General features: G+C 45.4%; 2 protein-coding genes across 3 annotated transcripts; one reads left to right on the top strand and one right to left on the bottom strand.

Moving 5' to 3' along the window:
* Positions 1 to 880: 880 nt before the first annotated feature.
* Positions 881 to 9,040, bottom strand: nrbf2b (nuclear receptor binding factor 2b). 2 transcript variants are annotated; one of them, XM_076034829.1, is made up of 5 exons: positions 8,827 to 9,040; positions 7,774 to 7,858; positions 7,344 to 7,384; positions 3,390 to 4,660; positions 881 to 3,194 (listed from the first exon to the last, which is right to left on the bottom strand). In XM_076034829.1, exons 1-4 carry the CDS (start codon positions 8,917 to 8,919, stop codon positions 3,968 to 3,970), a joined length of 912 nt encoding a protein of 303 aa, XP_075890944.1. In that variant the 5' UTR covers positions 8,920 to 9,040; the 3' UTR covers positions 881 to 3,194; positions 3,390 to 3,967. The 2 variants fall into 2 exon arrangements, with proteins under 2 accessions (XP_075890944.1, XP_075890943.1); XM_076034828.1 differs by having other exon boundaries at positions 3,394 to 4,660.
* Positions 9,041 to 9,447: 407 nt separating this feature from the next.
* On the top strand, positions 9,448 to 12,787 carry LOC142893868 (NHL repeat-containing protein 3-like). The gene is made up of 3 exons (XM_076034823.1): positions 9,448 to 9,884; positions 10,287 to 10,489; positions 10,596 to 12,787. Exons 1-3 carry the CDS (start codon positions 9,632 to 9,634, stop codon positions 11,193 to 11,195), a joined length of 1,056 nt encoding a protein of 351 aa, XP_075890938.1. The 5' UTR covers positions 9,448 to 9,631; the 3' UTR covers positions 11,196 to 12,787.
* The last annotated feature ends 1,302 nt before the right edge of the window (positions 12,788 to 14,089 follow it).

Raw genomic sequence — 14,089 nt, 5'->3', positions numbered from 1 at the left:
TCCTACCGAGACACGTTTGTGACATCACAGAGGGCTGGATCACAACTGTGTGTTGTAGCACTGGCTTTCTAAAAGTGAATTGAAATGATTTCAGTGTAATAAGGGACCTTCAGCAGTAGAACACCAGCACCAAGCAAAGCACCAGCACTCCTCTGTCTTTTTATTGGAAGAAGGAAACATTCAGGATGCAGTAAATGCTTTCAGTTTGACCACTCAGCAGCTTTTCACTGCTGCTTCCTTTTGACAACTCCTTAGTTTTATACTTTTCCTTTCTCTTTTCTCATTCATCACAGCAGTGGGTGTAAATGTTCGGCCCTCGTCGTGAACACCAGCTTTTAAAGGTTTTATCGCATTTTCATTGCCATTGGATGGACTCTTTTTGTATCACGTTCACCCTTTTTTTGTGTGTATTTTTATTTTTAGCACACTGCTCCTGTAAAAAAAACAAAAACAACAACCTTATGCTGTTGCTTTTCATCTCATTTTATAACGCGCTTTGGAGGACGGCTGCACAGCCCAGGCTGACGGCGAAATTCTCGGCTTGGTCTCGTCTTTCTTTCGTGGTGTGGAATCTGCAGAAGAACAGAAGAGAGCGTTTTTATTTTCAGCACAGGACAATGGGAACAGTGTGAATGGGTCAGTATAACGGTGACCACCATCCACGTCAACTCACTTCACACTGTGGGGTTGTCATGTCTGGATGCAAGACGACTTGTGTGTGTGTGTTGCAGTCTAAACTTTGTGTGTGGTGTTCAGAGTGATGGGTGATGGGTGGCGGGTGGCGGGTGTGACCCCGTGACCCCGGCCACTGAGGCCATGCCGGCATGGTCGCGTGGTCTGTCCACGCTCTTGGATCTCTGCACCAAAGCGCTATATGTAATTGTTTTTGTTTGTTTTTTTTGCATGTGTGTATCTGTTGTCTACATGTAGTTATCCATTAAGTCTTTGTTACACTCCCGTGAAGAGGCAGCACATCTTCCGTGCAGGTGGAGGCTCGTGGCCGCCGCTCTCGTCTCCAACAGCGAGTTGTGTTGTTGTTTGTCTTTTCCTGAGGTGCAATAGCTAGCCACACTTTATAATACCATGATGTTGCAGAGCTCCTAACTGACTTTACTACCAAAGATTAATGAACTGATTTATATGTGTGGCTGGATTTCTTCTTTTTTTTGTAATTTATGTGGGCAGTAATTTTTTTATGATTTTTTTTTTCCTGGTGTGTGGATTGTAAAAGAAAAACATTAAAGGCTGTCCGATTTTACGGCCAACGAATCAAACTTGTCTTTTGCAGTTCTTTGTTCGATACTGAAGCAAGCCTCCCTCCCTTGAATTCACTTCTTGGTTTTAGCAGCTCTGATCCACATTGTAGGCTTCTGTACATAGAGAATGTGGTGATGGTGATGTCATGTGACGTCTTCCACATGTCTGAGTGCAGACACATCATTTAAACTTTTAGCCTCAATGATGTGTCTGCCGAGTGAGGTTAAAGGTCATCCTGTGTATCTTGAATGGGGAGCTGCAGTATCAAGTTGAATATTAATATAACCAGATTAACAAGGTGAAGAATCTAATGGGGTTTTATTAAGATCAATTAACAAAACAGTTTCCTGAGCATGAGTTACTTATCAATTAATTTGCATTAGGCCAATTATCCCTTTATAATTATTTACCAATTATAAACATAATCACTTTGTAGTTGTTCAACTTGTATGCCTTGTGTGTGTCTGCACACTATAAAAATAAAATTCATCTTTTGTCTCATCGGGGGGGGGAAAAAAAAAGCTGCACACACAAAATAATCACTGAGGGATTTAATTCAAGTAATGTTGATATCGTCCAACAAAAGCAATATGCTTTTCTCATCTTGCCCTTACTGCAAAGTGTGTGTGTGTGCAGATCCAGGGTGGTTTGGAGCAGCACAACCCACACCCGTAGCAGGTCAGAGGTCGTTCAGCCCGACAACAACAAGTCAGCTGATTACAAGACAAAACAACTGCTTGGATTCACTCGTTTTCAGTACAACAATGTTGTGTTAAGAACACACACACACACACACTCGTCCACCGGTGTGAGGGGTTTGTGACTCCTCTGGTGTAGTTTCAATCTGAACACTCACGATACTTCTGGAAGGGGAGAAAATTTTGTTCGGCACTTCAAATGAAAAACCTTTGCACGATAGATTTATTTTAAGCATCAAAATCATTCAGACGAATCAAAAATAAAAACAACTGTCTTATCTGCAGCCCTTTGGCAGCTGTTTTACTGCTGCTGCTGCTGCTGTGTTTCTTGTTTTGGTCACTGAGGCTTCTGGGAGAACAATGAATCGGAACCAACCTTCTCCAGAGCTGCAGTGAAAGACCTTCAACAGCCAAAACTCATCAGACATCGAGACAATCAGAGAAAACTGAGGATGAACCGAGTTTTTCATTTTTGGACAACAGTACATTTTCACACTTTCAGTCTTTTGGAAAAACCACTGAATTTTCACATTTTCACAGGACGTGTAATGAGAAGATGACGGAAAATCAGAGTCACATGTGCAACAACAACCTACACAAGTTGTTGAAAACTTGTCGGTGAGCACATCCACTAAGTTAAAGGCCCAGTGTGAAGATGCATCTGAAAGCAAGGAAGTGTAACGTAAAACAATGTTTGTTTTTTTTAGGTTTTTTTTTTTGGAATTATCAATTTTTTTGAAGCAATTTTTATTATAATACATTGATTTTTACTGAGTTTACTGAACTTAAAACAACCATATGATCCGTATGATTAAATGTCATGCTGACAGATACCACTTTGAAATGTGACGCACTGAGCCCTTAAATAGTTCACAAGACATCATGCTGACACACACACTTTGCTGTTTCCCCTACAGAGCCATGTAAATGGTCATGCACAACATGAAATGGAGCAATGACCGTGGGGAAAACATGATGGTTGCTTTCAACACTTCCACCCTGCTGCTGCATTCGCCCTTTTATCAAGTCTAGGAAAGATCCACTCTCCGTTCTCCACCTATTGCTCTGCTGCCAATGAACACAGCTTCCTGGGCAAGTCTACTGACCCGGGAACCAATGAAGCGCCTCACGCACGGCCAGAACTTATGAAAGGTTTGCCTGCGTTCATTAGCAGCAGCGATGCAGGAGAATTCCCATTTGGCTTAAAATCATGGGATGGGCCATTTTTGGCAGTGAAAACTGGAGGAGCGAGCAGCCGAGCTTCCTGAGCCTCCCTCGCCCTGCTGAGGCAGCAAGGCACAGACATGAGGTGAGGGGCCGACCAATGACATTCACACTGGGGGAGGGGCAGGGGCAAACACGAGGAAAGGGGAAGAAGAATCTGTGGTTAATGTTCACGCCAAGCAGTATTTGAAGGACCTTTAACACACACACACACACACACACACACACACACACACACACACACACACACACACACACCTGCCTTTGACCTGACTTGTGTTGTGTGTACACGCTGAATGACCCCAACACAATGACCTCAACACTGGACGAGGACCACCTCTCCATGTAGAACACCTGAGGCTGCCCGCTCGTGTTCAAACTGGCTGCTGACTAACATTTTCTTTTTGTCCAACGCAACTTCAGGAAATGCCAAAAACTCTGATGTCACTAGCAGGGAGGTCACCTGACCCAGCAGACAGGGGTTCTTTTCAGTAACCGTGTGACGGGCCGTCTGATTCTAGCGGTTTGACCTGTCGGATTCAGGGACATCTTTGATTTCCGCGTTGAAGATTTTCATTTGTTCAAACCTTCAGAAGAAGAATGTCTGGACCTTGCTGCGCACGTGTGTGTGTGTGTGTGTGTGTGTGTGTGTGTGTGTGTGTGTGTTTGAGAGAGAGACAGACATAAAGAGAAACAGAGACGTGTCCCTTATTATTATTATTATTATATCATCGTCATTATCACCATCATCATCATCACTACTATCATCACTATCAGCACCCCCCTGGTCAGTGCTTGTCCTTGTCCAGCAGCTCCTGCAGTTCGTGCTGGATGTCCTCGGGCAGCTCCAGGGGCGGCAGGTCGTCCAGACACAGGTCCTCCTGCGCCGGCATCTCCAGCGGCGGCAGCTGCGGGATGGCGATCTCCTTCCCCTTGGCCGCGCTCTTCTTGCCCTGTCCGTCGGCGCCCCCTGCCTGCGGGAGGACCCAGAGCTCCGAGCGCTCCACGAAGTCGGTGGCCTCCGAGCGCAGCCGTGCGTTCTCCGCCTTCAGCCGCTCGTTGTCGGCCGCCAGCTGCTGGTTCTCGTCCATCAGGTGGTCCACCAGGCGCCGCAGGTCCACGATGGTCGTCTGCTGCTCCTCCAGCCGCGTCTTGTCGTCCTTGGTGGTCTTGTGTCCGGGGCACGGCGCCGCCAGCTGCCCGCCGCTCTGCCGGATCTGGAACTGGTAGAGCAGGGTGTCGTACTCGCGCTCCCCCTTGGCCCCGCCCCTGTCCGCCGCCACCGCGCCACCGCCGCCGCCCTGCGGGTGGAGACTCCCCGTGGACTGGGACTGGCCGGGCGGGAGCGGACCCCCGGGAGGGCGGCCCTGGCTGGGCCGGGTCCTGGAGGCCTCCCGGCGGACCTCCCTCTTCCAGCGCTCCTGGATGAGTCGCTGGTGCTTGACGTGACCGTCCCTCTGCAGCTCCATGGACAGACGAGCCTGCGGACACACAGGACTCAGAGTGAGTCACACTGGGACAGTGTTACCATCCATCTTCCATACCCGCTTCTTCCTGAGCTCAGGGTGACGGGCGTCTGCTGGAGCCTCTCCCAGCTGTCATAGGGCGAAGGCAGGGCGACACCCTGGACAAGTGGCCAGTTCATCGTAGGGCCACATGGAGACAAACGACCATTTTAGAGTCTCCAATTAACCTCACATGCATGTTTTTGGATTGTGGGAGGAAGCAGGAGAACCCGGAGAGAACCTGTGCAGACACAGGGAGAACATGCAAACTACCACACAGAAAGGCCCAAGGCCCAGAATCAAACTCGCGACCTTCTTGCTGTGAGGCGGCAGAGCGAACCACTGCGCCACAGTGTCGCCTCACAATGTTACCAATGCCATCTCCATTGTACACCCAAAAAGGAAAAGGCAATCCTTTACTTTTCGCTTCTTTTGTCAAAGACGTTTTTCATTCAGAAATTCCTGATGTTCCAAAAGGCAGCGATCCGTCCTCTAGTAGTGTCTTTGCATCTTTCCGCTTCACTCATGTGGTACTACCACATCACAATTTTAGCAGGCAGTCCCTATGCAAAATAATCATCAACGATTCCGCTAGTAATTTGAGTAACTCGATCACAAAAAAGAATGGAGGAATTTCATCTGCCCGGAGGCGTTGTTAAATTACATTTAAAGCTCGCTCAGTGTGCTTCTGCACAGGCCATGCGCCCAATGCAAATCGGGAGAAGAGGCGGTCTTTTGGCAAGGGTACCAGGGCGGCACGTTTTCACGCTTCTGGGACGCTTCTGAAACGTGCCCGCGCTGCGAATGGCCGCATTCTGCTGCGGCGCGGGCTTTAATTAGACAGACACAGGTTTTATCCGATTACTCAATGAATCAATGGAATATTGGATGGAATAATCGATTACCAAAATATTCGATAGCTGCAGCCCTACATTTGTATTTGTTGTGAAATTGTCCCCAATCAGGTGTGCAGCCTTCATCCTCTGTAATCCACAAACATGTGGGTCGTACATGGAGGCACCGCGGTTAGCAGGAAGCTCAAACTATTTTATAAGGGGCTGTAAAGAGAGAGTTTTATGAACCGCAAAACACTCTCCAGAGAGCAGCAGCGCCGGGCACCACACTCTGAGTGTCACACTGGGAGAAGACTCCAGCCTGTATTTCAGCCAATGAGTGACTCACACCTCTGAAGGCATTCAAGCGCTCTCCCGTGCTCTGTGACAAAATAACCGGCCTTTGGCTCATAGGTTTTATTAATGCTTTTGTTTATAAAAACAGATCAGACCCTCTGTGACAGTTGACAGCTGTTGTGTGGTGGCCATGCACAACATGCTCAACTGCGACCTTGACCGTCTACCTACTATTAGGTGATAAGGACAGTATGAGGACAGATATGAGGTGCCGAGTCACAGGCGTCCACGTGGTTTCCCTTCTGAGGGCCGAGATCTGATGGTTTGCATTCATGACTCTGTATCGCACCTTTGAGTTGACCTTACGTCTGAGTCTCCTAACAGGGGGAGGAGCACTGAAGACTCATCTGCTCACATTGCTTCCTGATGTGTTGGAGCAACATTTCAACCCGACTGTCCAGGAAGTGAGGCTGTGGATTCCGCTGCAGGTTTGCAACCAGGTGTGGTGGAGACAGTCAGGTCTCACAAGGGTTCGCAGACCAGCAGACCAACACACCAACACACGGTCATGTGTGGTGGGATCTGGTGCACCAGAGCGGACAATCCAAGCCACTGGCTAAAGAAGTGGGACTTTATACACAGCTGTCTTGCTGCGACACCCACAGTCACAAGTCAACCTGCTGACCACACGGCACTCCACTGAGGCAAACCTTCCACCTGTCCTCCAGGAAAGACAGGTGTCAGGGTGAGTGTTTAGATGTGGGCTTGGTGTCAGATCACTCCACAGAATGTGCTTCTGGCAACTGCCCACAATCATAAACTGTGTTGCCAGCCAGCAGGCCAGCGGTCCTAATCTTCACCCGCATGTCTAACAGGGCGAGAGTCCTGTTTGGGTTGCAAGGGGGGATTGGTTCATCAGTCAACCACAAAGAAGCCGTTTCTGTTAACATTAACCCTGCCTCACTGTGGACAGGTAAGAAGCGTCGCCCTTACCTCTACTCACAGGTGTTCATCATCCCGCTGGAGGCCTCGGCAAGAGCTGCCAGCTAACCTGACAGCAAATCACCTTTCTCTGCTTCTCTGCTTTATGAACAGGTGATGAATGAAGTCTGTTCTATTTGATTGTGTTTTGCTTGGGCTTGATCCCACTGCAGCCCCTCTGAAGGTCAGTGGCCAGTGTCCAAGTAGGTTGCCAAGTGGCACAAGACCAGAAAGACAGTGGTGCCTTCTAACTCTTTGGTTGAGGCATGGCACAGGGAAATGAATACTGCAGTTAGGGAATATTTGTAAGCACAGAGCAATATTTTACTACCACCTGTGTATTTTAGGAGGGAAGAAGGCACTTTTGGTCGCCATTCTTTAAATTATTGTAAATAAATGACGAGCAAAGAGCTATTGGGTTTTTTTTCCTGTTGTTTTTGTAAAGCTACAATCACATAAAGGCCGAGTGTAAAGTTTGTTTCACTCACAAGCTGCTGAAACGCTGTTCTGTAATAATCAATACTGTTTCAGCTGGAAATATTACTCACCTGTTCACATTCTGTAGTCTTCATTGCATCAGTCAAAAGATCTAAGAGAGGAGAACAAGATGATTATTAACTGGCAAATAGTTAATAGAACCAGACTGAAGAGACCAACAACAATGTCTGAGTTCATCAACAAGAAGATGTTTCAACACACACCAGGTGAATACTGCAGCAATTTAGCTTCACTGTCTGCGTTTCCAGTGAAGTGATAATGTAACGATGCCTTCATACTACATCTGATGGCTCATTGCTGGACATGGAAAGAAATTGACTGCAACATTCTGAGGATAGTTAGCTGTGGAAAAAGTCACTATCCATAAATCCATTTTCATGCAAGTCATAACCTAACTTAGGCTTTAACCTGTAGGTGAAAGTAATTACAAATATGTTAGCCTTGTTCTGCCATGTCACACTGTGGGAGCTTTGAATTGACCTGATGCTTTTCTGTGGCAGGATATGGCCTCTTCATATTTCCCAGCAGCCAGCAATCTCTCTGCCTTCCTGCACTGCTGATGGGCCTGTGCAGGAAAGGTTTGGGAGAAAGTGTGCACATTGACCATACATTAGGGAGAAAAGAGTGTGTCAAACAATAATGACAAAATAATAACAACACTGATGCAATTGTCACATCCTGTTTGACATTGAAGTCACTTTATAAAGTAAAGTGAATGTGTTGCCTGACACAATTATGTTTAAATATTTGTTTGCTCCGGCTTCTGACCACTTTACCAGAAAGTTGCCCCGAACACCACAACAACAGAACATTTTAGGATTAAGAAAAGTAGTTAATCCTGGGAGATAGCATCATGGTTATGCATAAGTGAGCATTACTAATGTTAAAATACATGGCTTAAGCAACTCTTGAACGGGTGGATAAAGCAAAGCTGATTTTTAGATACACTCATAATATCCAACAAATATAAAATTTAGAACGCTGGTAACCAATATGTAATACAGGTGGAACACTTTGATAATGCATCATCTGCTTAAAACAAAAGACACCCACATTACTGGCGATGCACGTTCAAGAGTCGACTCAGGATAAACGAGCTTTCTGACAAATAGAGGCAACTCATGTGAGGGCAGCAAACTCCACGGTGTTTCTCCACGACACCACCTTGCCAACCTATCGCCCGTGGTGGCTAATAGTAACTCCCAGTGAAGTTTCAAATTAGTGGGAGTCATCGTGTTCCGTCATAACACTGTCCGTTCGCCGTCGAAGACAAAAGGAAACCGCAGAGTTGTTTTCCTCGACCGGAGCAATGGCGCTCGGCGAAGAGTTCAAAATAAAAGCCAAACGGAACCGAGCAAGCAAGCAGGAACACAGCGGTTAGCACCGTGTATGAGCGGCTCGCCTGTGTGTAGCCTACTGTAGCACAGTGTATCCTACTGTAGCACAGTGTAGCCTAGTTTTCAGTTTACCACTGCCATATCCTCGCATAGAGAAACGTTAGCCTGCTATTGCAACACCGACAGCGGAACTTACGAGGTTTAGCGGACTGTCCACGACCTCCATGGCGTCGTTTCTTCGATGGCTAGCACTACATGAAAGCTGTCCTTCTCCTTCGTGGACGGTCATTCGCACGGCGAGGGAATAATTACATTTGAATACACAATCTCAAGTAAATAAACAGCCAGTGTTGTGGCACGAACGCTTTTCCACACACAGCTACTGCTGCTGCGTCATGACGTCACAGAAGCGACACGTCTTAAACTGCTGGTTTGGGTCCGTTTCCGCTGACTAAGCTGTTTTAGCCGTAAAATAAAATTTGCCACGCTGATTGTGTTTTGGCATGTGATTTATTTACTTACTTACTTACTTACTTACTTGGGATGAGGGTAGTGGAGGAGATATATATATTTAAAAAAAAAAACAACAACAACAACTGTATCCCTACTGTTTCAGTCAACAACCACTAAGTGGCGCTGTGGCCTAGAACTACGTCAGAAGGATTTAGCAAACGTCAAGGCAAAATAGCATTGTGAATTTTATTTTTAATAGGAAAAAAGGTTGGGGTCGCCATCTAATGAAAAAAAAAATCTTAATGGGAGAATACATCCAAAAGGCCTGCAAGCAACTGCAGAAACTATATTGAATTTCACATGGAGAAAATGTAAACAGCAGGGGGCAGCAATACGCCACTTGAAGACACTATTGTGCTGTACATCAAAGAGGAAGAAGAATGCAGTGCGTAGCTAACGTTAGCCCTAAAATAGATTACGACTAAGGTAACGCCGCTAAACGGCTACCTTAAAGGTAACATAGCAAGGTAGCAAGTCCACCGGTGCTGATGAGAAAGAGGTCACACACCTGCGTCCTAGTGTCCGGAATGGCGTCTTTATTCGTTGTCATGTTGGTGTTGTACGGAACGCTGAACTCGCAGCAGCCGCTGGGTCAGAGCCTCGCTTACTGCGATCAGCCGCTGCGACGATCCATGTACAAGCTGGACGTGAGCTGGCCCAGGAAGCCCGAGCTGTTCACCGGGCAGGTGTTCGCAGTGGCTGTCAACCAGGAGGCTGGAGTGGTGTATGTGGCTCAGAGAGGTCAGTGAGCTTAGCATAGCTAGGCAGGCTAAGCACCCACTTTATAGGTCCAAATTCATAAATTCATTCAAAAACTGTAATGTCAGATGCCTAATAAGAGAAGTCATTTTTGATGTCACAAAAGGCAGCAATCCGTCCTTCAGTAGTGTCTTTGCATCTTCCGCATTCCATCATCTGACCTGTACTCCTAAAGCAGGATTTTAGCAGGCAGTGTTTTTCTTAGGGACGGCGATCAAGTAACTATGTCAAGTTATTGTGATTGGCAAGCCAGAGATCTGACAATGGAATCATTACATTTCTAGATACATATAAACAAGCAAAGATAATTGATTCTCAAACGTTTCATCATTTACTTTGAAAATTGATGACTTGACTTGTGTCCTTGTCCTCCATTGCTCTCAGCTGATGGTTTGCCCAAAGTGCTGGTTTTCAGCACAGATGGGGATTTCCTCATGTCCTGGAACACAACCACCCTGGAGATGCCTCACGGGATGTTTGTAGCTGATGCTGCATCCCCAAACCCCACTGTCTGGATCACAGATGTGGGCAGCGGTCCGTATGGCCACTGTATCAAACAGTATTCCCCATCTGGGAATCTCCTGCAGGTGACTTGGAATTCTTCTCTCTGTCTCTGGTCACAAGTAGTTTGTCTGCTGATATTGATTTGTTTCAGTCCTGTAGCAATCAGTATTTCATCCTGGTGTTTTCTAGGTGCTGGGTACACCAGGGCAGGCGGGCTCCGGTGTGAATCCCCTTCAGTTTGACCAGCCGGCGGAGATCTTTGTGCACGAATCTGGAGAGATGTACATCGTGGACGGCGACGGAGGGATGAACAACCGCCTCATCAAGCTGTCCAAAGATCAGGAGGTGCTGTGGATGCACGGGGAGAAAGGACAGGGGCTGGCCCAGTTCTACATCCCGCACAGCGTGTTTGTGGACGGCGCCAAGAGGGTCTGGGTGGCCGACAGAGGCAACAAGAGGATCCAGGTGTTCAACTCTCTCACCGGGGACTGGCTGGGCTCGTGGGGAAGCTGCTTCACGGAGGACGGGCCGTACTCTGTGCGACTCACGCCCGACAAGAAGTACATTGTCGTCGCTCAGCTCAATTACAACCACATTTTGCTGCTGGAAGCTCCGCCGATGGGTCTGATTGGCCAGTGCAAAGTGGTCGGTGCCATCCAGGTGGCCGATGAAGTGAAGCCACACTTGGTGGACCTGGACCTAAAGACCGGCGACCTGTACGTAGCAGAGATTGGCGCGAGTCAGGCTCAGAAGTTCAACCCATTTAGTGTGGATGGGAGCTTTCATTAGAAGCACAGCTCAACACTGTTGTTCTTTAACTGCACTGGAGGAGCAGAATTGATTTGCACTAAAAGGTTCCGTCCTGCACTTCTTTTGCTTCTTCCTCGTTTCAGTGTGTGCACACTTCAAGCCACAGTTGTGGAAATCAGTCTTGGTTTATGTGGAAGGGAGGCAGTCCCATAAGGAAGTAGCATGACTGTTAAGTGACACATGTACAAGAAGTAATTATTAATAGTTAGTATTTGGTGGAATTGTTACCTGAACTATGACTGTATGACTCTTGAAAAGTCAGACCAATCACAAGTATTTATCACAAAGCATTCTGGGTGAATGCCCTGGTTAAAATGGTACGTAACAAGGCCTTGTCCAATATTACATGAGTATTTTTTAAACACAACTCATTCTATGACCTTTGGCCGTTTTGTCAGCAACTGGGTTTTTTTTTTTCTTTTTTTTTCTTCAAAGGTGAAGGTTTTCAGTTCGTACTGGAAAGCAAATTTTCCCCTTGTGCTTCCTCTATAAGGCATAATACTGTTCAGGTTTTTTTTGTTTGTTTTTTTTTTATTCCAGTGTAACCGTTTGAAATAACACAACCTTTTGTCTGTGAACAAAAAATCTCCCCTTTGCGCTGTTGTTATACAGCCATTTCCAGTAATGTGCCTTGAGGCTTTTGATTGGTCATTGCGTACTTGTTCATAGAATATTTTAAAATGCCATCTGTGATTAGAGGGCCAAAGAATATATATATACACATACATACTGTATGTATATAGGCTTTAAAAATACTCATTAGTGGACAAGAACCATAAAGAACCAACTTTTTCGCTGGTATGTTTTACTTTGTACTGAAACCTTTTATTTAGTGTAAAATTTAGTGTCCAGTTTTTCTGTCTGAGCGATAGGAATAAGTACATTGATGCTGTTGACATGTAGTGTTCTGATGTTGTATCATATCCCCAAGCTTATATTATTTGCTGTGGTTGCTTTCTTGATGGATACAAAACCTTTTACAAAGAGCTTTACCACTGAGCAGGTGTAACATGGCCACTCAAGTCACCACTTTGAACACTCACCTGTGGATTACACAGATGCTTCAGGTGGTGACAAGCTTCACGAACCTTGTGTGAACTCCTGTGAGGGGAAAATATTTCTGAAAGCAAGTGATTGTTTAAATGGAAAAAAAAATGCACTTCAACTTTAAACCATGTTGTGTTTGACAATGAATTATTTTGTTGTGCTTGTGAAAAATCCAGTGAGACTGTGGTCTATTTTGTTTGTACTTTTTAGATTTTTGCCAGTGTTTGCCTGTTTATTAACATTAATTTAACTATATTTGCACATTTATAATTATGTCAAACATTGTCCTTTTACAAATCCATTATTCAATTCAAGTTGTAATTTTGAGTGTAAATAGAAGATCGTAAAGGTGGTTCACACGTGTACAGAATTGATTTGAAATTTGGATTTCCTTAAATGTCCATTTGTGCCATTAAAACATGCATGCATGTCTTTGCACACCGTTACTTTACAAAAAGTGTTAAATGCAGTTTAATCCTGTCATGAAAATCTGTCAATTAAAAACCAAGAAAGATTAAGTTTAACCTAAGTTTGACCAATTCGTTGCAACATTAAAAGTAATATAATTATGAACCTTTGTCATTGTGCATCTGATGAAGTGCAAAACAACCACTTCATTTATCATATACAGCAATGTGCCTGCGGGCATGTTGACGCTTTTGCCTCAGCTGTTTTGTGATCTTAATCCCAATATTTTTTAGTCACTTTAAATTGGTGATAAAAATACCTGCATATCATTATCCATTGCACTGTATGCCACTAAATCCACGAATTCAACATTGGACCTCTTGAAGTTCTTGCTCAATTTTTTTTTTTAGAAAAACGCTTACTGTCCAGAATAAGTCAAACACCACTAGATGGCGCTCTATGTTTAAGACTTGTCACAGTTTAGCGTGTACTTTTAATTGACGCCGTTGGATAAATACACTGAGGGCGCATCTTTATATCTTTATACTTTACTGGCATCCATAAGAGCCACAGACACATGTTCATGGGCTCTCAACATTGGGCCACGGCTCACCGACTTCAGAGGCTCAGATCACACAGAAGAGGCTACCATTGATGGGGAAGGCTGTGAATGGCAGGGTCAGATGAGGAGGGAGATGGTAGGTGGGCCAGCGGGAAGCAGACACAGTGGCATCATTGTCACAGGGCTGCCGCGGCCCCTTTGCAGAGGAGAACCTGTGACAGAGAAAGACATGACAGCGGAAGTCTTCATTAACAGTCTAAGATGGAGATTCGTCATGGATCTGCTGCCCCCTTTTAAATCTGTGACTGTAAACTGCGGTCTGTAAATTGCAACGAAAAGGAAAACCTAAGAGGAGAGACCACTGGAGGGCGCCACCTCGCAAACTGAGGCTGCCTTTCTCTTACTGGATCACAGTGGCATAGAGGATTATGTTGGTCACTATTGTCATAAACAGTGGCGTTTAACAATTAATTGATAATTTTCTTCTGATTTGTTGTGAGTATTTTTCATTTGGAAATAATACCAATAATAAAATATTAACAACAATAATTCATAACAATTACAATTATGTTAGAGCCACACTGTGTTATTTCAACACCATGGAACCTCACAAAATGACCTTTAGACAAAGAGGAATTGGTGAGAATGGGGTATTTTGAAAGAAAGAATCAAATCACTATTCCCTAGCCTAGATAGTGTGGCTGAGCAAAACCATTCCCTTGTATTGTGGTCAAATAAGTAAAGAAAAAAAGAAATCTAGAACATACCCCCCTTGAGACCCAGCCTCTTTCTTCTTCTCCTCACAGTGCCAGGTCCAGAGCCAGGCCAAAGGTCCTTGCCAGTCCTCATGGCTCCT

Source organism: Nelusetta ayraudi, unplaced genomic scaffold (genome assembly GCF_046127955.1).
Source record: "Nelusetta ayraudi isolate G7.1 ecotype Tasmania unplaced genomic scaffold, CSIRO-AGI_Nayr_v1 ptg000042l, whole genome shotgun sequence".
In the NCBI taxonomy this organism is placed as follows: Eukaryota; Metazoa; Chordata; class Actinopteri; order Tetraodontiformes; family Monacanthidae; genus Nelusetta; species Nelusetta ayraudi.
This window is presented reverse-complemented; position numbering and strand designations above follow the sequence as displayed.

Bases quoted from the DNA above. Each gene is read 5' to 3' on its own strand.
- nrbf2b (XM_076034829.1), bottom strand. From the start codon at position 8,919: ATGACCGTCCACGAAGGAGAAGGACAGCTTTCATGTAGTGCTAGCCAT. The intron at 7,859-8,826 runs GTAAGTTCCGCT...TTTCCTGCACAG, and splicing joins TGGACAGTCCGCTAAACCTC to GCCCATCAGCAGTGCAGGAA. The intron at 7,385-7,773 runs GTCAATTCAAAG...CTCCTCTCTTAG, and splicing joins CTGCCACAGAAAAGCATCAG to ATCTTTTGACTGATGCAATG.
- LOC142893868 (XM_076034823.1), top strand. From the start codon at position 9,632: ATGAGAAAGAGGTCACACACCTGCGTCCTAGTGTCCGGAATGGCGTCT. The intron at 9,885-10,286 runs GTCAGTGAGCTT...CATTGCTCTCAG, and splicing joins GGTGTATGTGGCTCAGAGAG to CTGATGGTTTGCCCAAAGTG. The intron at 10,490-10,595 runs GTGACTTGGAAT...GGTGTTTTCTAG, and splicing joins CATCTGGGAATCTCCTGCAG to GTGCTGGGTACACCAGGGCA.